Source organism: Mytilus edulis, chromosome 12 (genome assembly GCF_963676685.1).
Source record: "Mytilus edulis chromosome 12, xbMytEdul2.2, whole genome shotgun sequence".
NCBI lineage: Eukaryota > Metazoa > Mollusca > Bivalvia > Mytilida > Mytilidae > Mytilus > Mytilus edulis.
Window position 1 is genome coordinate 24,503,972 of NC_092355.1, and position 23,786 is coordinate 24,527,757.

At 32.2% G+C, this 23,786-nt stretch overlaps 1 protein-coding gene across 1 annotated transcript; it reads left to right on the plus strand.

Annotated features, from left to right (window-relative positions):
• The first annotated feature begins 6,351 nt into the window (after nt 1–6,351).
• On the plus strand, nt 6,352–22,641 carry LOC139497528 (protocadherin gamma-A12-like). Its single transcript, XM_071285755.1, has 11 exons — nt 6,352–6,382; nt 7,925–8,095; nt 11,937–12,080; nt 13,050–13,181; nt 16,118–16,297; nt 16,665–16,864; nt 18,629–19,195; nt 19,812–19,966; nt 20,546–20,687; nt 21,417–21,561; nt 22,547–22,641. The coding sequence occupies exons 1-11, from the start codon at nt 6,352–6,354 to the stop codon at nt 22,639–22,641; spliced, it is 1,962 nt and encodes a 653-aa protein (XP_071141856.1).
• Nucleotides 22,642–23,786: the final 1,145 nt, after the last annotated feature.

The window sequence follows — 23,786 nt, forward strand, 5'->3', positions numbered from 1 at the left end:
ATACATGTACCCTAACCCCCACTGCGAAGCATTTATAAATAAAATATCAGCATACACGTGCATGCATGTGCATATTGACAAGTTCCACTATTTCCTCAATGTGATATTTGTTAAAGAATACAAATGTCTGAATCAGATTTTATATATTTTAACAATATTTCGATGTGCGAACGAAATAGCCTGTCCTGTAACATTGAATAAATTGAGTAATAAATATTGGTTATTTTCAATATTAATCGGTTAAACATATTTGTATTGAATTGAAAGGGGAAAACGTGTGCTTCGTAACTTAAATATGTTTACATACACAAAGTAAAGGATACTTCCATCTTAAGTTGATGTTGAACCTCTATGAAAAACAATACGTACAGGTAAATCAATTTATTTAACCCCACTACACCGGTAACTTTTTAATCTTACACTTTAACTAATCTATTCCAGATTTGTTTTGAAAGAGATAACTCGAGGATAATGTGATCTAATGTCTGTTTAGAGTATGTTTACTAAATCACATTCTTTTCAACAATAGCAAGACAAGTAGAAACGACAAATGATATCATAGTGAGACCGTGTATATTTATGCAAAACATTTTAAACGGAAAAAATATTTAGCAAAATGCTACAAATTTTTGAATTAATTGGTTTTAAAAATTCAACGAAAATCTTTTGAAGTCACTTTTGAAAAATCATTTGGAGCATTTTTCATTTTTTAATATTAAAAGTCAAAATGAAAAAATGCTTCACGTTAGAGCATTTTTAATTTTCAATATTTAAAATGAAATTGAAAAATGTTAAAAAAATGATCCATGTAAACTTGTCGCTCCTTTAAATAAACTTATGCTAAAGGGTTACCTATTCAACACTGTAATAAGATCATTGAATATTGTTTTATTGGTATAATTATTGATTTTGTTATCAGTAAATTAAAAGCTAACTAAATATTACTAGTATGTTATATACATATACATATTCATAGATCTACAATCTGTCGATACCTGTAACTTGGCAATGCACAAGGTCATGTTTTTCTCTGGCTGTTTATTACGTCTTTACATTATTCCATTGGATGTTTGATGTGTACGGATTGATAGTTTAATCTTAGGTGCATGATTTTTTTATTAGTTGTTAGTGGCTTTGAACTAGTTGTCAGATAACTGCGAGTAGTCTCAGATCTGTTCATTGCGTCTTTTTGTGTCGGGATGTATAAGTACCCGGCCACGTCCACTTGTATTTTTGTCCATCTGATGAGTTAAGTCTTTTTCAACTGATTTTTATAGTTCGTTCTTTTGTTGTACTGTTACATCACTGTCCAAGGTTAGGGGGAGGGTTGTGATCCCGCTTACATGTTTAACCCCGCCACATTATTTATGTATGTGCCTGTCCCAAGTCAGGAGCCTGTAATTCAGTGGTTGTCGTTTGTTTATGTGTTACGTATTTGTTTTTCGTTCATTTTTTACATAAATAAGGCCGTTAGTTTTCTCGTTTGAATTGTTAAACATTGTCTTATCGGTGCCTATTATAGCTGACAATGCGGTATGGGCTTTGCTCATTGTTGAAGGCCGTACGGTGACCTATAGTTTTATGTGTCTGTGTCATTTTCGTCTTTTGTGGATAGTTGTCTCATTGACAATTATAGCACATCTTCTTTTTTATAAGGTCCTCAATTTTACTATTTGCTTTTTAGAATGAGATTGAAATATGATTTTTTTCTTAAACAAGCAAATGCAAATGTTTTAATTTATTCGAACTGTTGATAGATTAAATCAATTTAAACATAAACTTACTTTTATCTCTTTTTTTTAAGATCCTCGTGAAATAAAAAAAAATATACAACGTCTTGAATATTACAAAATTCACATTTCATTCAGAAAAAGATTTTTTTAATAAAATGACACGGACGATTGTGCGTCATGAAGTCTTAATACTATTATATTTTTATTTTATTACTACGAAACTTATAATAATAATTGCTTCATGTATGTGCATTGTTTAATCAAAGTGTGTTATTCTGAAGCGCTTACATATTTTTAAGATTATCAAATGCGTTGGAAAATTGAAATTGTAAAAAAAAAGTTAGAAACTTATTATTGGCATTTGAATACTAGCGATAAGATTTCTTATGCTTCTTTAAGTCTTTTACATCTCAAATCATGTGGTCTGTAGAAAATCGGGCATCCATGTATTTGAATGTCACACGACTTTATATGTCATTTCCTGTTATCATGTTTACAATATAGATTTGTTTCTTATCAATAAACATATAACTGGACACTGTACTACCATCTACGTATATCACTACAGAAATCATAAAAATTGTTGATGAAATGATGTGCATTGTTTATTCAAGTTATGTCATAATGAAGCGCATACCACTTTTTTTTAAGTTCATCAAATGCGTTGGATAATTGAAGTTGTTACACAAAATAGAAACTTATTATTGACATCAAATTTAAATACTTACGATCAGATTATTTATGATTATTTAAGTCTTTTTCATCTCAAATCATTTGTGTCGTAGTAATTCTGTCATATGGATTTTCATTTATGTCACACGACTACACAGGTTATTTCCGTAATCATGTGCACAATGAAATATGTGTTCACTATCAGTTACCACATAACTGGACTTTATACTACTATCTACGTGTTATTTAGATAGTAAATATAAATGCTGAAAATTGTTATAAAGTACATTGTAACCGTTCAAGTGTCAAGTCAAAAGAGATACTTTGAATATGATAAACTTATTTTCATTTCTTTATTTTCAGATAAGAAACCTTACTTTGATAATATGCCTTCTTAGATCCACGTGTTCGACCATCTGGCAATCAACGATGTTGAATGAACACTTGATCTTCAAGATACTGAAAATGATGACATATCAGTGTCGTTATCAGAGACTAATACTTACTTTAAACTAAGTTCAAGTAAGTAATGTTCTTTTTTATAACACAGATTCAGGACTAAATTTAATTTTGCCTTTTTTTTTCTTCCAAAATCCCCTTATTTTTTGTTTTGTTTTAATAACATTTTATTTTATGTTTTCACTGGGTGAAACTTACACAAACATATAAAAATAACATTTGTTTTACTATAAATTAATTGCGTATTTACTTTGCACAGTAGTCAATGATAACGTTATATATATTGAGAGAGAAAGTATCTCAGTTGGTAAAAAAAGGACGAAAGGTCCCAGAGGAATATTCAAAGTAATAGATCGATAATAAATTGACAACGTCATGGCTCAAAAGAAAAAGACAAACATACAATTTATAGTACATACCACAGAAAACTAAAGACGCAGCAACATGAAACCCAGCAAAAACTTGTAGTGATATCCAGTGCTCGGGAAGGGTTAGCAATCCTAATCTACATGTGCCACCAGTTTTGTTGTTCATGTAATTACATATCCGGTGAATGTGTCTGATTTGGTAGGTCACATTCGGGAAAAGGAAACGGATTGTAGTTACTACATAAGGACCATATCCGATAGCATCTGTGAAACAGATATTCCATAACGGTAAAATTTATGAAGAGATGATTTCAATTTCACCGTTTAGAATTCTTGGTGCAATAGGTTCCTTGTGGAAAGCAACCCTATATCAAAAAGGAAACCATCATAGGATTGCAAGCCCGGGAATATCCTATCAATTCGGAAATATAGATGTTTACTCCGTATGCAGGCACTGCTTGAATGTTCCTCCATAGAAATGGAACGTTCCCAATTGGGAAGCTGAAATCCACTGCCCGATTAATAAAACTTAACATTATTTATGTATGTGCCTGTTCCAAGTCAGAAGCCTGTAATTCAGTGGTTGTCGTTTGTTTATGTGTTACATATTTGTTTTTCGTTAATTTTTTTTACATAAATAAGGCCGTTAGTTTTCTAGTTTGAATTATTTTATCGGGGCCCTTTATAGCTGACTATGCGGTATGGGCTTTGCTCATTGTTGAAGGCCGTACGGTGACCTATAGTTGTTAATGTCTGTGTCATTTTGTTTTTTTTTGTGGATAGTTGTCTCATTAGATATCATACCATATCTTCTTTTTTATATGCACGGGATGTCTTGTTTAGTAGATATGATTCGTTTCCAATTTCATTCTTGTTGTTAAGGAGTTGGCATTTATAATGATATCCGAAGTCTGTCTGGTAAATTTTTTCACGTTTTCGTGTTTTCGTGTTTTCGTATTTTGAATTTTATTTGAAATCCACCATTTTCTACTCAGGGAAATTCCTGTACCAAGTCAGAAACATGACGTTTGTTATCCATTCGTTTTATATGTTTGAGCTTTTGATTTTGCGTTTGATAAGGGACTTTCCGTTTTGAATTTTTCTAGGAATTCAGTAATTTTTTGTGATTTTACGTTTTATATACATTATGTATTACGTTATTGTTCAAGATCGATATGAATTGATCAATATTGGAATCTCGTACGAAGAATAAGAAACAAAAAAAACGAAGGAGAAAATCGAACAACGAAGAAAACAAACAACAGTACACAAAATTCTCCTTGAAAATTAGAAAGTACGAACTGCATTCCTTTTGTATGTTTTGTTTTTCGTTTTATTTTGTTATGCCGGTTTTGGTTGATTATATCCTTATAACTAATTAGTTTATGATAATTTTGTCAAACAACAGTTTAAACAATCTTACTTTGGAAGTATTGTTTTTGTACTTTCATGAATCTCAGTTAATAATTAAACTCTGTAAAGACCCGTCTTAATTGCATTTGATTGATTAAATCAGCAACACATATAAAAAAAAATCAAAATATATACTGCCGAAATATACCCAAAGGAACTTACTTTAAATAAATCAATTCAAACGATGATAACTCTTCTTTCTTATATTTAAATTTTCCGGTTTCACACAGGAGACTCCATACTTAGATTAACAACAAAATGGACGATTTTGCGATACCATTTTATTATGTTTTCTTTCTTTAATAGTAATGTTTCTTTTGCACCATCTTACGGTGTGTCTTTTTCACCACTCGTTCGCTATTCCCGTGTCTGTTGTAACGTTTTTTCATTTAAACGAACGTAAGCTATGTACTAATGATAAAATATTAAGCCAGGTATATCGTAACCACAAATTACTAAAATCATTTACTGAATTAGTCCAAAGATATAAAGATGTGGTTTTGAAGTTGGGTTGTACTTGTAGAAAACTTATCTCAAACGGGATAGCACATCCTCGTTTTAACGGTGATGTTGTTTACCGTGCCTAGAAATTTACAAACGATCCTAGTAAACTTTTTTTTTATATTAGTTGTTAGTGGCTATGACCTAGCTTTCAGGAACTACGAGTCTTCTGAGATCTGTACTTAGTCTCTATTTGTTGTTGGGTCATACAATTACCTGGCCAACTCTGCCTTTTTTGTTAGATGTATTTCTATTTGTATCCATCTGATGAGTTAAGCCTCTTTTAACTGATCTTTATGGTTCGTTCTTATTATGTACGGTTACACCACTGTCCCAGGTTAGGAGAAGGATTGGGATCCCCGTTACATGTTTAACCCCGTCACATTCTGTATGTATCTGCCTGTCCCAAGTCAGGAGCCTGTAATTCAGTGGTTGTCGTTTGTTGATGTGTTACACATTTTTTCGGTAATTTTTTGGTCATAAAGTAGACCGTCAGTTTTCTCATTGGACTTGTTTCACAAGTGTCATTTTTGGGCCTTTTATAGCTTTTCTTAATCATTTGGTCAATTGTGGATAGTTGTCTAATTGTTTGGCAATCATACTTCATCTTCTTTCTTTTTAATTGCATGAAAAAGGTAAAAACAAACAATTAAACATATATAGCTATCAAACAGAAACATAAGGAGAACGGAATGGAAGATTGATTGATATGGCTCCTAAGTGAAATGAGTGGAGGAAAATTTACCATTATACCTCTTTTTTTTTCAAAACATGGAATGCATATATGTACATAAAGTTAACTTTGACATGTATTTGTAACAATTGTAGATCAAATAAAAGTAAAGTCCAGTTTGAGTACCACCAATTCATTTCCAACGTCCTTGTATCCACAGATCAAAGACTCTTGTCTTGTCTACTCGGAAACAATTACATTGAGAATCATCATAGAAAACCAGGTAAATATAAATACAGTTAGGCATTTCAACTGAGGATTCAATCATAAATAAAAAAGATTAAAACGAACAAACAGAGCAAAAGACAGAAGAAACAGACAATGCCCCTCCAAACAAAAACAAAACAACGATTGCGGTTGCAAAAAAATTAACCTAACATTAATTGAACATGGATTAAAATAGATTTCCCATCATCATGCTTATATTTCATCATTCCAGTATATACCCCATGATCTGCTAAATTAATTCAACATGGAATATAATAGATTTTACAGATGGAAAAGTAATATTTTACCATCTTAGTATTCCCTACGATTTGCGAAACACAAACTTAAGATAAATCGAACATGGAATAGAATGGATCTACCAGATGGACGAGAAATCTATTTTAATTTAAATACACCATATGAATAATGTTTAGTAATTTAGTAAAACAACCAGCTTTTTTATAAATAGATTAAGGGGTTGTTGCTTCCTTGTCATTCATTAGTTCTACTACATAACAGGATGACAACACAATACATAATGTCTCAAAAAGATAGATTCTGTGAAGTGTGGAAAGTTACTGCATTGTATAACCTCAGTTAAGTCTGTTAAATTGTTATGTTTGTTTTGGTGGCTTCCCAATGTTGTCCATGTAACAGATCTATATAAACAACTATCATACAAGTTAAAGCTTGGATTCATGTAGCTAGAAAACCAGGTTTAATTAACCATTTTCTTTGGAAAAAATGGATGAACCAAGTCAGGAACAACAATAGTGTTTTATTTTTTTAGTTTATTTTTAATCCCCTTTTTGCATTTGCCTTGGAGTTCAATATTTTTGGTTTACATATTTTACTAAAGAGTTGAATCAGAATATCATTTATGTAAGCATAAATCTTCCAGAAACCCATCATTACCTCGTTGCCAACGTCTGTTAAAATAAGTGAGAACAATCAAGCTGAAACACTCTTACATACAATAGACGCTGTAGATGGTGACACTTTGACATGTGAACTTCATAGTGTTCTTATTCAGTAACGATACAGTGTTTGAGGTTAAAGAAACATCAACTCCTGGAGGTGTGTATTTGCTATAGGTAGATCTAAGAAGATGTGATATCAGTGCAAGTGAGACAACTCACAATCCAAGTCACACTGTGTAAAAGTAATACGAATATAAAAAAATGATGTGGTATGATTGCCAATGAGACAACTCTCTACCCACAAGAGACCAAAAAGAAATTAACAACTATAGGTCATCGTACGGCCTTCAACAATGAGAAAAGCCCATCTCGCATAGTCAGCTATACAAGGCCACGAAATGACAATGTAAAACAATTTAAACGAGAAAACTAACGGCCTTATTCACTTTTTGTTCGGTGTTGTAATTTTTCTTTTCAGTCGATATTATATACTATGAATAACTTCTTTTGACTTATTTGGTAACCTCCACGGCTCCATTTTCGCTTTCAGTTACAACTGGTCAAGCTTTTTTGGGTACATTAAAATATGATCGATACAAACAAAACTAGTATTACATTCCGTTCTAATGACATTTTTTTAAACGAATCGTCTTCGATTAAATACCATCAAATGGAATATTTTGAATTCGAGAACTCAAATAGTGACATGATCATTGGTTTTCTTTCAGGTTTCCGAAGAACTTGAAAGTCAATAGTCTTTAACACGTCTCTCCATTTTGTACACACCTACATTGATAAATAAAACATCAAGATTGGGAAAGCATTCAATAATGGAATGTATATAGCAGAATCATTTTTATCCATTCATTATAAAAATGTACTTGAATATATTCAAAATATTTATGTTTGTTTTTTAAGAATATGGAATTAATTATGTTTTTATACCAAGAAACAGAAGCCTTGACTATGACAGTGTAGTAAGATATGACGTCAGTGTCACGTGTACAGATGGGCGGCAACCTTCTGACGAAGGACACTTAATGGTTTATGTAACCAAAAACATACCAACCGAATTTATAGACCTTCCACGTAAGTATTTATCTATCTTAACTGGAAAATCCTTTTAATCAAAGGTTGATTGCAAACTAAATTGTCGATATATCACATGCACATAATAGTAATAATAGTCATAGCGTTTCTCTGGTCCGCATCCAGCGTAAAATCCAATTAGTTTTTACTTGCATTTTAACTTTTTATGTTTTTGTGATATGAACGAAAAACATCGCTTAGTCAACGTTAAATTTACTGTTACAAAATGATAGAAATTATCATAAATTAAGGAATGTATCTCCCTCATGCAAAGCTCTGATTCCTTTCACGGATTTGGCTATACTTTTTGGACCTTTTGGATTATAGCTCTTCATCTTTTATATAAGCTTTGGATTTCAAATATTTTGGCCACGAGCATCACTGAAGAGACATGTATTGTCGAAAAGCGCATCTGGTGCAAGAAAATTGATACCGTTACTTTTATTAACCTTCTTTCTGCCATAGGGCCGATTTGGCTGATGCAGAAACAGTACCTTTGACTGCCAAGGATCGGCCCAAAGCCGATGTTGTTTTCCGCTGTGACGTTTTTCCTTGACGCCATAGATAATTCGCAGTGCCCTGCGAATTTCGCAAGCTGGCTTGGAAAGAAAATCAGCCGTTGTTCAGAGTTCTGCTACCGGGCTCATGGACTTTTCTACTATACATAAGTGTCATATGAGGATAAAATATAAGCATAAGTCCCATATCAATCTGTCTTTTCAGTCCACGGTGTTGACCGAATGTATAAATATGGACACAAAACCGATAACTCCCAAAGGGAGATTCATGCACTTTAGAAAGTCTTGCAACTTCAAAACCTCTTTGAGTTGTCCGTAAGTGGCCTGTTGTAAGTCAAAATATGCACCAATATCTGTCTTATCTTTTTTTTATTGACAGTCCGTCCTTCTCTCCTGTGTTACCACTTTTACTAACATATCTTTTAGATTTCTTATGCCTAAAAATCATGATTATGGATAACATTTTGTGTGCAGTACTTTATTCAATTTAATCTTTTTACTTCCACACTGTAGTTGTTCAATGAATATGACCATCTAAATATAAAAATAAGGAGATGTGGTATGATTGCCAATCAGACTATCCACCAAAACTGACTTTGAAATCTTAAAAAAAGATCGCTTTAATTATCAACGAAATTTAATTCGTAAGTTTTTGATATATTAGGACTGCAAAGCGTTTTTCAGTTTATTTCATAGATAAATAAATGTAAATCCTGTATTTCATCTCTGTTCTCTGAGTGAAGATTTAACAATTGACTTCCATACTAGTATTTTTATTTTTTCGCACCCCAACCGCGACAAAAATAAAGGATAAGGGCCTAAAAGTTTGTCTGATTTAGATTAATTATATAATATTTAACAAATAATAATGAAAAAGATTTATTTAAAGTCGGTTATACATATAACAATACAACATAAGCTCTGTAGAGCTTTTATCCGGCATACATATAAGACAAGCACAATACATAAAACATAAAACACGAATTGTATGTTAAATTTCACGGGCCTTACGTCCACTGAGCATGCATGAAAGCGTATAAGACACGGATCGATAAAGGTCTCCGAATTTGAATATTTTCTAAAAAATTGGCGGATTATTGAAATGAAAAATGTAAGAAGTACAAAACACTTCATTTATACGTCATATCACAAATACTTCTAACTTTCTTTGTTTTTTTAGAGGAGTTGCTGTTCAATGAAATCGGTCTCTTCCTTTAGTAATTTCGGTTAACTGCAATACATATTTTTGTTATAAGCAAAAACATTTAAGGACTATGAGGTCTGAGCAATGGCGTAGCAAAGGACTGAAATATGTGTGTGGAGGGGATGGAAAAAGGAGAGGGGCAGAAACAAGAAATGCATAACACACTTGTAGAATTGCCGAGAGGACTTGTCCTGTTTACACTTATTTTCCATCACGTTATACTAGTATATTTAGAGTTTTACAAAATAAAAGAAAAAATTGAAATATATATTTTAGACTATATATTTCATTTAAAACACCACCTCCATTGTCTCGTGGTAGCGCATTCGTCTCGAATGCAGGAGGTCCTTGGTTCGAAAGACTTTATAATTGATATTTGCTGCTTCTCCACTAAGCACATGCTATTTAGGAGTAAGAGCAAAGACTGGTCGGCTCGGAGTCAAAATAATGTGTGTGGGTAAGGTGGTATATCATCTTGCACCGGTAGTGCGGCCAGTCATTGTGAACTAGCATGTTACACATCCGGCTAAGCGGCGTCGTTCTAGTACAAAGCAGAGTAAATATTCATAAAACATTAGCATATTCTCGTCCTTAATATATGCATATGTTTTTGCCACTTGACGTTAAGCAGCCATCTTTTAACATATTTGGTCGGGTTCTTGTCTCTTTGACATATTCCCCATTTCCATTCTCAATTTTATCATCAAATAAAAAGTAAAACAAGACAAAAAAATGTGCCTGTCTGTAAATGTAGGAGCTAAGTTTCACAAGCAAATTTATATTCTCAGCTCTATCCTTCACCGAAATCAACGGAATACCTATTTGCTGTGACGCTGCTTGATATTATACAAACTACAGGCATGTAGAACAAAATCAGAAGTTTTTTTCATTGCTTTTAATTTTTTTTCTAAAGTTTGACAATGAAATTTGGTACACAAATCCGAACATTTGAGTTTAGTAAAGCATATCACACAAAGAGTTTGTTCTAGAACGGGAACCTGTCGTGAATTTGAAAGTTACGCAAAAGACGTCACACCTCTACTGATGTTAATCGAAATAAAACCGTCAAATATTAAAACACTGTTGTTGTCACCATAATTAATTATGGTTTATTTCATACATCACAAACGATGATCTTATTCTTCAAAGTAATTTCCAGGTTTTCATTTTAATGGGCCGCGGTATTTTTGAGAAATAACAAAGGCCAAAATTATTGGCCATGTGACACAGAACTTGTTAATACCATAAAAGTCAATGAGCCTATCAGTTTTTACAAATACTCATAAATTGCAATTAACACCAATTATAAGAATGACAAAAATAAAAAACACAAATGCAGTTAAAAATTCGACACTTGAGAGTGATAAATCAACGTGCACACAGCTGTGGTGGTGTCATCAAAACGAGCAATCACATGCAGGTACCATGCACTATAGCGTGACGTTATCAATTGTTGTAAGGGTTACCATGGAGCTGTTTGATAACGTACGAAGCCGGGCCGATTCTTAGCAGTTAAAAATAGAGCGATTTCCAATGTCATGGCAGTCAAAGGGTTAAAAAAACTGCAACCCGCAGTATAAAACATGTAGAATTTATGTAGATATTTCTTCAAAATTGAGAGGTATAACTTAAAAGTGCGTATAAGTCATATACACGTTTATGGAGTTAAGCATTCACATGGAAAGTGATTGAAAGATGTAGAAAAAATAATGAACTGGTTGTCCTTAATTGTACATGTTGTATGTCAATGAATACCCCATTGCAAAGGTTCTGAAATAACAATGAAATGTAATCATTTTGCATTGTTCTCATTTGTATAATGAACATTTACTGATTCTCTTAATATAGAAAAACGCACTTCTTCTGCAATAATATTTTACCCAAATAATGGTACCAAATTAACTGCAAAATGATAAAGTATACGATTGACTGTACATGTATAACAGTAATACAGGTACCAAATGAAAGCGTCATTCGTTATTTTTACATTCTTTTTTTGTGCATGCGATTTTTTCTTCAACTCAATAAATTAGTACAAAAATTTTATATTGATCCTTATTTTTATAGATTAATAAAAAAACATCTTTGAAATGGATATCATATTTACATTTATATTTAGGTGAAGAGATCCTGCCTCAACAGTCAGCAAGTTCCGATTTTACGATTCCTATTGTTGTTACTGACGCCGATACTGCTAGGACGTCACTGAGATATGCAATCAATTGCGAACCTTCAGCATCATGTCCTTTCTCCCGAACAACAAGTAAATAGGAATAAAATGAAAATAATTAAAATCGGTAATTATTTTAAGTTCTTTTTAGTTATATAAGTCATTGCGTTCTACATTTGGTCACCCACGGTTATTAAATGTTTAAGTTTGAGCGCAACATATGAAAGTAAATCCATAAAGTGCGCAAATTATACAACATGTTTTTTCATTTTATAAATATAATGTGAAATCAAATTTGTCTTTATAGATGTTTACTGTAAGATTACTTATTATCACGGATACTTATCCCGTTTTAGTCCTCTGTATCCTGGTTGAATGCTTTATATACTTACTATCGCAATTTTTCAAATAACTTTGATAATTGAGACAGTAATGTTAACAGCTATTGCACTCATATTCTTAAAATGACCAAACAATGATACATCATTTGATTTTAGTCAGAATATTATAATTTATTAAGTATGGTTATACATCAATAATAATCACAATGCATTACTTTGTTGATCATATAGATTTCGAATAAGTATCAAAACTTTGGTCACCCAACAAAGTATCGCAAGCACAAAATATGTGAAACCGTTGTGATGCTGAACATAATAGAAAAAACATAAAAATGAGTAAATATAAAATGTACAATCACACACAGAATAGGGATAGAAAAAAGATAGAAGATAAAAATGGTATTATTGAAGAAATATTAAGTTCCGGCAACACGAAATAAGCATAAACCATAATGAAAAACGAGAAATTAAATTTAAAAAGGGGAAATTCAATACAAATGACTAAAGCGGAATTGGGATTTTATCCGCCACATCAAACGGTAGTCACTAAGAAACCTACAATGGTTCATTCAAATGTCTTGTTTAAAAAAAATTGGTATGATATACAGACAACTAATCCAAAACACAGGACAACAGCTATTTGTATTTTTAAACCCAACAAATAATAAACAAACAAAGATTTTATGAAGATTTTGATTTATTCGTTATCTTTTATTTCAAGCATCAACAGGAGCAGATATAAAAACCACTGTTGATTTTTCCACAATACAAGTACCTGCTTTTGATATCCATGTTACAGGGAATGATGGAAACACTACAGTGGGGTCAAAGGTTCTTAGCGTTTATGTAGAAAGTAAGACATCTGATTTAAAGTGATTTTCATGAATAAGATATGATTAGTTTAAACATATTTATTTATATTGGATTTGGAAACAAGTTATTGCATTTTAAATTAAACCTTTTTCACTATGCAGGTGCCAGTTATGCCTTTGTAGCGTCAATATCCTGCTCTTTTTCAAAATCTACAAGGGTGTCTTTTACTTGCAAAAGACATCGCTCTCTTTTTGAACGCGGATCAGACATGTATCGTCCTCTCCCGACGGACAATCATCGTGTCATCAAGACCATAATTGCAAATGGTGTCAAGGGAGAGCCGAAATTCAATCCCTGAAATTGTCATTTGTATTTCTTTGCTCGTATGCAACATTGTTTTTATACTTGGATAAACTCGGGACGTTTTGTGCCATGAAACCTATCGTAAATAGTTATCAAAAGTACCAGGATTATAATTTTATACCCCAGACGCGCGTTTCGTCTGCATAAGACTCATCAGTGACGCTCAGACCAAAATAGTTAAAAAGCCAAACAAATACAAAGTTGGAGAGCACTGAGGACCCAAATTTCCAAAAAGTTGTGCCAAATACGACTGAGGTAATCTACTCCTGGGGTAAGAAAATCCTTAGTTTTTCGAAAAATTCAAAGTTTTGTAAACAGAAATTTTATAAAAATGACCATTTAATTGATATTCATGTCAACACCGAAGTGCTGACTACTGGGCTGGTGATACCCTCGGGGACGAAATGTCCACCAGCAGTGGCATCGACCAAGTGGTATAAATAGTTATCAAAAGTACCAGGATTATAATTTTATACGCCAGACGCGCGTTTCGTCTGCATAAGACTCATCAGTGACGCTCAGATCAAAAAAGTTAAAAAAGCCAAACAAATACAAAGTTGAAGAGCATTGAGGACCCAAAATTCCAAAAAGTTGTGCCAAATACGGCTAAGGTAATCTACTCCTGGGGTAAGAAAATCCTTTGATTTCAAAAGTTTCAAAGTTTTGTAAACAGAAAATTTATAAAAATGACCATATAATTGATATTCATGTCAACACCGAAGTGCTGACTACTGGGCTGGTGATACCCTCGGGGACGAAACGTCCACCAGCAGTGGCAAAGTAAAGGTCATTTATATGAGTTTGGCTTATCATATAGTTTTGTTTAACGTTAATCCCCTTTTAAATGAAACATGACAACGGACTCTTGTTGCCTGGACAGTGCAATAACGATTTCATTTATCTTGCCAAATTATACGATGCATTTATTTCTTGAATTCACAAACATTCTTTTGATTAGTAGGTGATGCAAATATACTTACACATGGATGAAATAACTTAATCTTTGCTTAAGGTTTTTGAATGTCAAAGATATTCAAGATTGTATTGGTTGTTGCTTCTCAACTGTTATAATGCGGGTTCCATTTGTGAGTGTTGTTGAGAAAATAATGCGTGGTTTTAGTACCAAAAAAGTAAAATCACAAAAATACTGAACTCAGAGGAAAATCAATTCGGAAAGTCCATAATCACATGGTAAAATCAAATAACAAAAAACGAATGGACAAGAACTGTTATATTCCTGCCTTGGTACAGGCATTTTCAAATGTAGAAAATGGAGGATTGAACCTGGTTTTTTAGCTAGCTAAACCTCTCACTTGTATGACAGTCCCATACCAAAGTATGTCTTGCATCTCTGATGAGTTTTTAACTTCAGACTAGAAAAAAGAATAGTACTAGTATTCATGTGTGTCAATATCACCTGTATAATACATATCTAAAGATATTTTATTTCAAAGATCAACAGCATCCTGATATTAACAATGATTAAAGTGTATAATAAAAATGACTAAAACCTTTTTACTTTCTATTTTCAAATAATTTGTGTTTTTTTTGTTGTTGTTGTTGTTGTTGTTGTTGTTGTTGTTGTTATATTCCTTCAATATTCACAATTTATCTTAAATTGCTAAGTAGAATGACTTGATGATTGGTCAGCAGCTCAATGGTGATAACTTGTAATGTGTCTACATAATGCAGACATGTTAGGCACATTCTCATTGATTTCTTATACTTTGGAATACGATTTGGGTATGCTGACTAAAAGAGAGCGTGCATTCGGTTATGTTTTATGTTGAGTAAAGCATTCGAGATTTGTCGAATTCACAATTGAAATCATTTTTCAATTTTCAATTGTTCTGAGTATGGTCTTTAATGTTTTCTATTGTCTTTTATTTGATAAGGATGTATACGCCTGTCGAAATTTTGACGGAACGTATTATGGAATATAAATGTCCTGCGTCCGTCCGTCTGTCTGTCCGGCGTAAACATGTCGCACCTTAACTTGAGAACCACTCATCCAAATTTCATGAAACTTAAAATGGTTGTTTCTTATGATGATCAAATGATCTGTATTCTCTTTGGTGAAAAAAAAACCTTCAAATTTGGGGTGTTTTATGATTTATGACTATTGCTTAAAACTTTACACACTTCTTAGTTATATTAATCTGAAGATCTGTATACTTTTTGGTGATGATTCAAAATTTAATTTTAAAGCAATGGAGGTTTTTTTATAAAAGGGGGAAGGGGGGGGGGGTGGTAGGGGGTTCACACCGTATATTATAATAAATGATTATTGCTTTAAAATTTATACTTTTCTTACAGTTTTATTAATAATAAGATCTGTATACTTTTTTGTGATGATTCAAAATTTTATTTTACAGTTATTGAGTATTTTGTAAAAAAGGGGGATTTCATCTGTCGCGCCGTATCTCAGAAACTATTTGTGATTTTTGAATAAAACTTCACACACAAGACGACGGGCGTATCATGCGCTCATGGAGCAGCTGTTTATTTTATTACTAATAAAGTGTTTACCTCAATGTCTTTTCGCCAATTGGTGCTTAAATAGAAATGTCAATTTTATTTTCTTGTTAGATCACAAGTTTTTCTTTCTTTCAGACATTAATGATTTTCCGGTTTTCGCCAATGCTGAATCTGACCTAACAATCGGGGTAGAAGAAAATACCGCTGTAGATACACTTTTATATACTTATTTTACAACAGATCTTGACTCGGTAGACGTCGTTACATATTCATGGACACCGACTACAAGCAGTTACTTTGCTATAGATTCAGCGAGTAAGTATTTTATTTAGTTTATATTATTATTCAAATTGTAGTGAACATCATTTCATAAATAAAAATCACCAATTTTAAATCATCTGCACGCGTTTGGCTTACATTTTTTGATACACTGATATTAAATAGTTAATTTATGGCCTTATATATATTCATAAAAAAAACATTGACCTCATGAATGAAAAGTGACTTATTTATTACTTATTCTGAAAATGATTTATAGCATGGAATGACTCGTTTGTGTTTGACCACAACACCATATTAGGGGAAATTCACTAAGTAAGAACAAAAACTAGGGAATTTCTCACCGTCTCACTGTTTCATTGGTAACTAAATTAACCTTTTGTCATAACACTACTTTTTTCAGGTGGACAGATTTCAACTTTTGCAGAATTTGACTACGACAATCTGTTCTATGTTGGGTTTGCTAGCAGCTTCCGGTTCGTTGTGAGAGCCACTGATACTAAAGACACTGCAACAACAACGGTCACAATCTCTATTGTAAATGTGAACGATGTTCCAACACTCAGTAATACCCATTACGTTTTAAATGACACAGAGAATTTGGTACGTACGATAATGTTTAATTCATGTCAATACCTTTTTACCATTTAATGCAGTCAAAGTTCTAACCAACATATATGTAGAAGGTTTTATGCATCTGTTTATACTTTCCAATAATATATATGGTCTTAAACGCTTAATGTTTTGGTTTACAATCACTAACAATGAGTTAACACATACGCATTTCCTTTATGCAATTCAAAAACATTGTTTTTCATACAGTTATAAGGGTTTGGATGGTGTACTTCATATAAGTATATATTTTCTTATTGTGTAGACCTTTTTTCTCTACTATTAATTTTGTTTGTCAACTTTTCTCTATTCTTGTTTCTTTTTGTCCATTTATCTCTATTCTTAATTTTTTTTTTAATTTATCTTTCTCTATTCGGAATTCTTTTTTTTCACTATACCTAATTTTTTTTTGGTCAATTTTTCTCTGTACCTAATTCTTTTTGTCTATTTTTGTGTATTCTTAATTCTTTTTAGCCAATTTTCTCGATTCCGTATTTATAAGCAACTTATTATTTTCTATTCTTAATTTATTTTTTATGTGATTCCATTCTTTATATGTTTTAACTTTTCTGTTACGCAGCATTTATAGTTGAATCATATTCACCAACAACTGCTGCTTTGTCTTAATTTGACTGTGATTTGATTAGCAATATTGATTGCATTTTTATAGCCCGAAAACTAGTCTACTAGTTATTGCGTTTGAGTCTGATTAGTTAATACAGACAATTAGTATTGATGAGTGCACAATACAATATATATAATAAGTACACCTACAAGTAACGGTTATCGAAGAAATAATCTATGTACAAAATATATGTAGCCCAAAATTGTAAAAACGTGTCAAAATATCCTCACGCCACTAGGTCGATAATTTTGCTACTAAGGTAAGGTAAGGTTTCAAACATATCACCAGCCAGTAGCCAGACCTTTGGTACTGGCAACACCTTACGGATAGTGTGTAATTGAATTTTTCTTATACACAATTTTAGGAAATTATTTTAAATTCATCGACGTAGTCCCTGGCCCGGATATGGCTATACATATTTTGTGTTGGTTAAATAAGCCCCATAAATTTTACATTTTCAAATATTGTGGCCCCAAGTATCACCAAAGAGATACCAATTGTCGAAATGCAGTACCATTTGTACCTTTAAGGTGTGTCTTTGTATTTCTGACACGACAGACCTACATATTTGAAATCCTTTCCTTATGCAATGTTATGTTATTACAAATCTAATACACAGAGAACACGTTCCTTATAAGTTGATTCACACACACGCAGTGTTTTAATAAACCAATTCTTGATTTTCAAAGAAAAGAAAGGTATGTAATGTTGATTTTAGTTCTTTGTCATTCGAACCTTGCTAAAACAATCATTTTGTAAGCAGAAGGTCACAGATTAAGGAAGCTCATAACCTTAATATTGATAGTCTCGTGATAAAAAAGAGCAAGTTCACGTAGCCTTAACATGCTTAAAGCACCCTTAACGGTATCTACATATTTGATTAAAAGGAAAACTTTTTTTATAATGTGAATGTCAACATAGATTTCCATTCATTTATTACTGTATAATGAGTTTATCCAGCATATTTTTATTTCTATATTATTAGGAGTAAGATTTGTGTAATTCAAATCCGATCTGTATTACTATATAAGTCAAGTAACGTAGCAGTATATATCAAAAATAATATACGTTACATTGACTGTTAGATTATTATGTTGGTACAATGTATGTTAAAGAAATTTCAATTCCAGGGAGAAACACTTCTGTCATCACCTAATATTGATGCATCAGATCCAGAAAATGAAACTTTAAGATACACGTTGGACTGTAATGGATATACTACAACATATTTTGAAATGGACGAAAGTACAGGCGATGTTTATTTTGGCGGCGATTTTGATTCGGATATTGGTCATCCACCGGTCACTGAATGTAATGTCACCGTAACAGATCCAGGAGGTTTGACAGATACAGCATTTTTAACCATAAACATAGCAGACACTAATGACTTTACACCGATATTTGAGCGAGATTACTACAATGTATTCTTATTTCCAACGGAAGATATTGGAACGATACTAATTAATGTATCGGCATCGGATGGAGACATTACAGAAACTTGGAATACAATAACCTACGGCTTGGATCAATCAGGTTTAGGGAATAGCTATTTCAATATCGATGAAAATGGGACAATAACTGTGGCCATGGATATTTCTGCATCCTTTAATTACGGCCAGACAGTGATCTTGACTTTAAGTGCAACTGATGGTGGAGGACTTGTGGGATATTCTACCTTGTCACTGATTTTCCCAGAGGTAGGGAAAAGGGAAACGTATTGTTCTAAACATAAAAACTATCTATACAAGAGGCAATAAATAAAATATAAACTCAAAATAAACTGACAACACCATGGCTAAACAGAAAAAAGACCACCGCACAAACAATAGCACACAACACACAAAATAGAAAACAAAAGACTGAACCATTACAACAAGTAGGGATTATCTAAGGTGCTCCGAAGAGTAAGCCTATCCTGACTCACAGGTGGCAACCGCCATGTTGCTCATGTTAGTACAAACGCGGTTATAAATGTAATTGACAGTCAACCAACTCAACTTTCATTGAAACCGACATAAAATACGAATATTTAGTTGAAATAGATATTTTATGAAATATAACCAAAAATATAATAAAAAAATAACATATCACATCGAACCCCGACTTCTCCAAAAAAATACACCAGACATGCGCACAGAGAAAAAAAAACATATTTGAAAGTTAAATGTGTTGATTTTCTGCCCATCCAATACCCGTCCACATTATTTTCCTTACACAAAAGAGAAACAAACAATTCAAATGGTCCCTTTTCACCGTTGTATATAGCTATTAATTTTTTGAAATTCTCTCACATTGATGTGATATATATTTTAGACAACTACAACGTCATCAACAACTACTGAACGTCCTTTCAAAACTGAAACGTACCCTGACAATGGGTACTGGTATCTATTAGCAGGGATAGTTCTGATGATGAATGCTGTCCTGATAACAAAGCTGTGCATAAGATATTGCAGACCTTGTGCAGAGTAAGTAATAAGATCTCTTATGAGACTCTCAAATAACTTTCAAATGGTTATTAATACTAGTATATATATAACAGACCTCCATTTTGACATACAGAGCACACCGTGATCAAATATATAGAAAATATATAGTATAAGACTAATATAAGTATATACATCTTTCAAAGTGTGATCAGGGTGGACTTTATGAAACCTTAGATGAGGTGTACTGTACATTTGGTTTTAAACAGGAGTCTGATATTACAGTCGTATGTGTTTTTTTGTATTTTTGATGAAACACTGCTTCCAGTTTGCTAAAAGTTTTGTGTATATCAGATCATAGACATATTTAACCGTGACGTCATCAACGTTTTTTTCATGATCAACTCTTTTGAAATGGAATTTATAATTGAATTATAAGAATTAACGTTACTGTTTTTTCTGTCCATATGAAATAACTTAAAAAATGTGATGAACACTTTTCAAAACGATGTAAACGCGCTTTTTAGTGTGCATCCCAAATTTTGAATTTATTTCTTCAAAAACAGAAAAAAAACATACCACAGTAATTCATTAAATATCAGTTATTTTTGTCTGTTGTAGGATTGACAAAAGGACAGAAGCCCAAAAGAGAGCTGATAGAATAAAGGCTGCACAGGAAAGAAAAGCTAAAGTCAAATCTGATTTTTTTTCGACAGACGATCCTTGGAGTGTGAATAAGTATCAAAGTAAAAATGTGTCAGAGGTTAGTTAAATAATTTAGTGCTAAAGTATGAGTATTCCTGGAAAGAGGAATAAGGGTACCGTTCAATGAATATAGAAAGAAAGGATTGATTTAAAATGTATTACAAAGATGGAAAAATTAAAACTATTAGTTCAGGTGAAGTTTAAAATATTTAAATATGTCAACTCGGAAATAAGTCGAGTAAAATTTTAATAAAGAAGTAGGTATTTCTTTGAATATTGAAATCAGTTATCAGATATCAAAATTAAGTAGACGCAATTGCATAGTAAATTCCGGATGTCCCATTCTGAAACGACATTCAATATTTGCAAGCACACATAGTTATCAAAGGTACAGGCTTATAATTTGATACGACAGATACGTCTATATAAGACCTATCAGTGACGCTCAGATCAATATAGTTATAAAGCCAAAGAAGTAAAAGGAGGACCATGTGGAAGAGCATTGAGGACACAAAGTTCCAAAAAAGTTAATTCAAATAAGACTAAGGAAATATTTGCATACAAGAAAATACTGAAAAGAAAGTTGAAGACAAAACAACATTATACGTGTAACAAAATCAAAATGTATAAGTAATTGAAAGATATTAAACATTTCTTTTGTTTTTAATTTTCCTGTAAATTGAAATCAGATTTATTTTTAAATTTAACATTTGACCAATAAATGAAGCTGTTTTGTAATAACAAGCTGAACTAGTATGGTTTTCGATGTTTTAAAACATTTTTGCAGAAGCAAGACCCTGCTCCTGCAATAAACAGAAAAATTAAACGTAGTGATGACAAATCAATCAATAGTTCAGACCAAGGAAGCCAAGGCACTACAAACGCTAACCGATCGTCAATGGACTCATTCGATAGTTTAAGTTCATCAAAGAGTAAGTAGTTAGCGACTTTTTTTTCTTTCGCTTCTAGACATGCATGCTAAAGTTTTAGTATAAACGTATGTTCGCGAACATCAATATATCAAAGAGAAACAACCTTAAGCTTCATCAAACCTTATAAACAAAAAGATGTCAGCTTTGGGTCTACGTACAAACAATGCCTACTGTTGAATTGATTTTACAGTTAACATATATTTAAATTCCAATAGTAGTATCAAGTGCTGGTATCATAATTTGTAAATGTTAAAGAATAGGATCAACTACGTGCATGTAGTCAATGATTCGGTATTGATATGCTTTACAACAAAAAGTAAAATCACAAAAATTCTGAACTCCGAGGAAAATGATAAACAGAAAGTCCCTAATGAAATGGCAAAACCATTTAATAAAACACATCAAACGAATTGCTTACAACTGTCATATTCCTAACTTGGTATGGACATTTTCTTATTTACAAAATAGTGGATTAAATCCTTAAATTATTCGTTGATAAATAAAACAAAAGAATAAAAAAACTAGCTTTCCAACTACTTCAAGTAAAGTTGTCCTTATATAAATTTGACTTATGTTTTAGGTCTATTTCGGTTACACAGCGCCGCGTGTGTTTTAGTTGTATTTGTTTCCAAATGTTAACGATTGAGAGATATAAGACGATGGGATAAGAGTGTCAATTAGACAACTTTCAATCCAAGTCACAATTTGAAAAAAGAAAAACCATTAAAGGTTTTAAGTTTGTAATAAAAAAGAGACAAAGCATGCAAAGAATGAATTGCATATTTGTGTCTGAATTCGACCTTTAAATTGCTTCTTGACCTTGGAAATATCTGGTGATAACTGTCTTGGCTTCCCGATCAGTCTACCTTTAAGTTGACTTAAAATATTAGAAAATACATTCCTTTAGCATTTATATGTTAAACGATATACAGAATAACAGAAACATTTGTAATAAAATTCATTAATTTTGATTTCTTTCTTTTAGATCTTTTCCCGTACAATCAACAGTCACATCATATATTTAATCCTGAGACTGGTAGGAAAAATAAAAAGAATGTGGACCAAAAGTCTCTATGGTGAAACATGATGCTACAAACAATAACAAGCTACATATCATTTCACCGACTACGTAATGAATAAAACTGTTACAAAATATTTTAATTGTTGAAGAAAATGAATAAAAATATATGTTGTATGGCATTCGTCAATTCAAAACAATAAAAGCGAACAAAAACATACTTAAAGGATAACATATACCCTCTTTCAACATGTGTCTAGACAATTTTTTGTCTTCAGGATCGTTATTATCCAGATTGAAAAGAAGCTGTGAATGAAATCAATTGAACAAAACTGACGATATGATATAGTTGCAATGCGACATCTCTCAATCAGAGACAAATAACGTTGAAAATAATAACCTTTAACGATTATGTTAGTTCGTTCTATTTCTTAAATGTACATATTATAGAAATGTAAACAACTGATTAATAAGTAACTTTCCGTCACTTGTGATGTAAAAATATTAGCCAATGGAAACTTGTCTCTGAATGTTTTCATTGTTTCGTTCCCAACTTCTTTAAATTGATTAATGGAAATTGAATTATGATCATGTGTTGCGGTTGTTAAAAGTTTCTTCATTAACGGAAAGGTGAGGTTTATTTCAAGGCAAAATAAGTTTTACAAATAAAATACATATTTCTCGTGCAACTTTATGAGATGTTTTGGAATGGTGAAAGTTGTCAAGATATATAAACCATGTGTTTACTTGTTTGTCATTTATACAGATAAGGCGATTGTAGGTTGTAAAATCTATTTTTAATCTTTATGAATATAAAAATGAAGATGTGGACGTCTTGTTGCTAATTCACAAGAGACCAAATGAAACAGAAACTAACAATAGTAGGTCACCATACGGCCTTCAGGTGAACTCGGTAATGGTGGATAAGTTTTCTGTCAAATATTTTTCATGATTCTTATTGGCTTTGTATTACATGTACATGTATCATGAATGATACCTCCTTTTTTGTTTGTCCTTTTGTCGAGATGTTTTACAATTTGGGGTAATTGTGCAGGTTTTAAACAACAATACTGGAATAACAATCCTTGTCAATATGTGTGTATACTAGTTTTATCATTAACAAGTATAATGCATTTAGTTTAGTCATGCAGATGTAGATTAAGCCCATGAATAGAACTACACACTCGTAAAAGGACGAGGAGGGTCA

Bases quoted from the DNA above. Each gene is read 5' to 3' on its own strand.
- LOC139497528 (XM_071285755.1), top strand. From the start codon at position 6,352: ATGGAATATAATAGATTTTACAGATGGAAAA. The intron at 13,182-16,117 runs GTAAGACATCTG...TCTTTCTTTCAG, and splicing joins TCTTAGCGTTTATGTAGAAA to ACATTAATGATTTTCCGGTT. The intron at 19,967-20,545 runs GTAAGTAATAAG...TGTCTGTTGTAG, and splicing joins TATTGCAGACCTTGTGCAGA to GATTGACAAAAGGACAGAAG.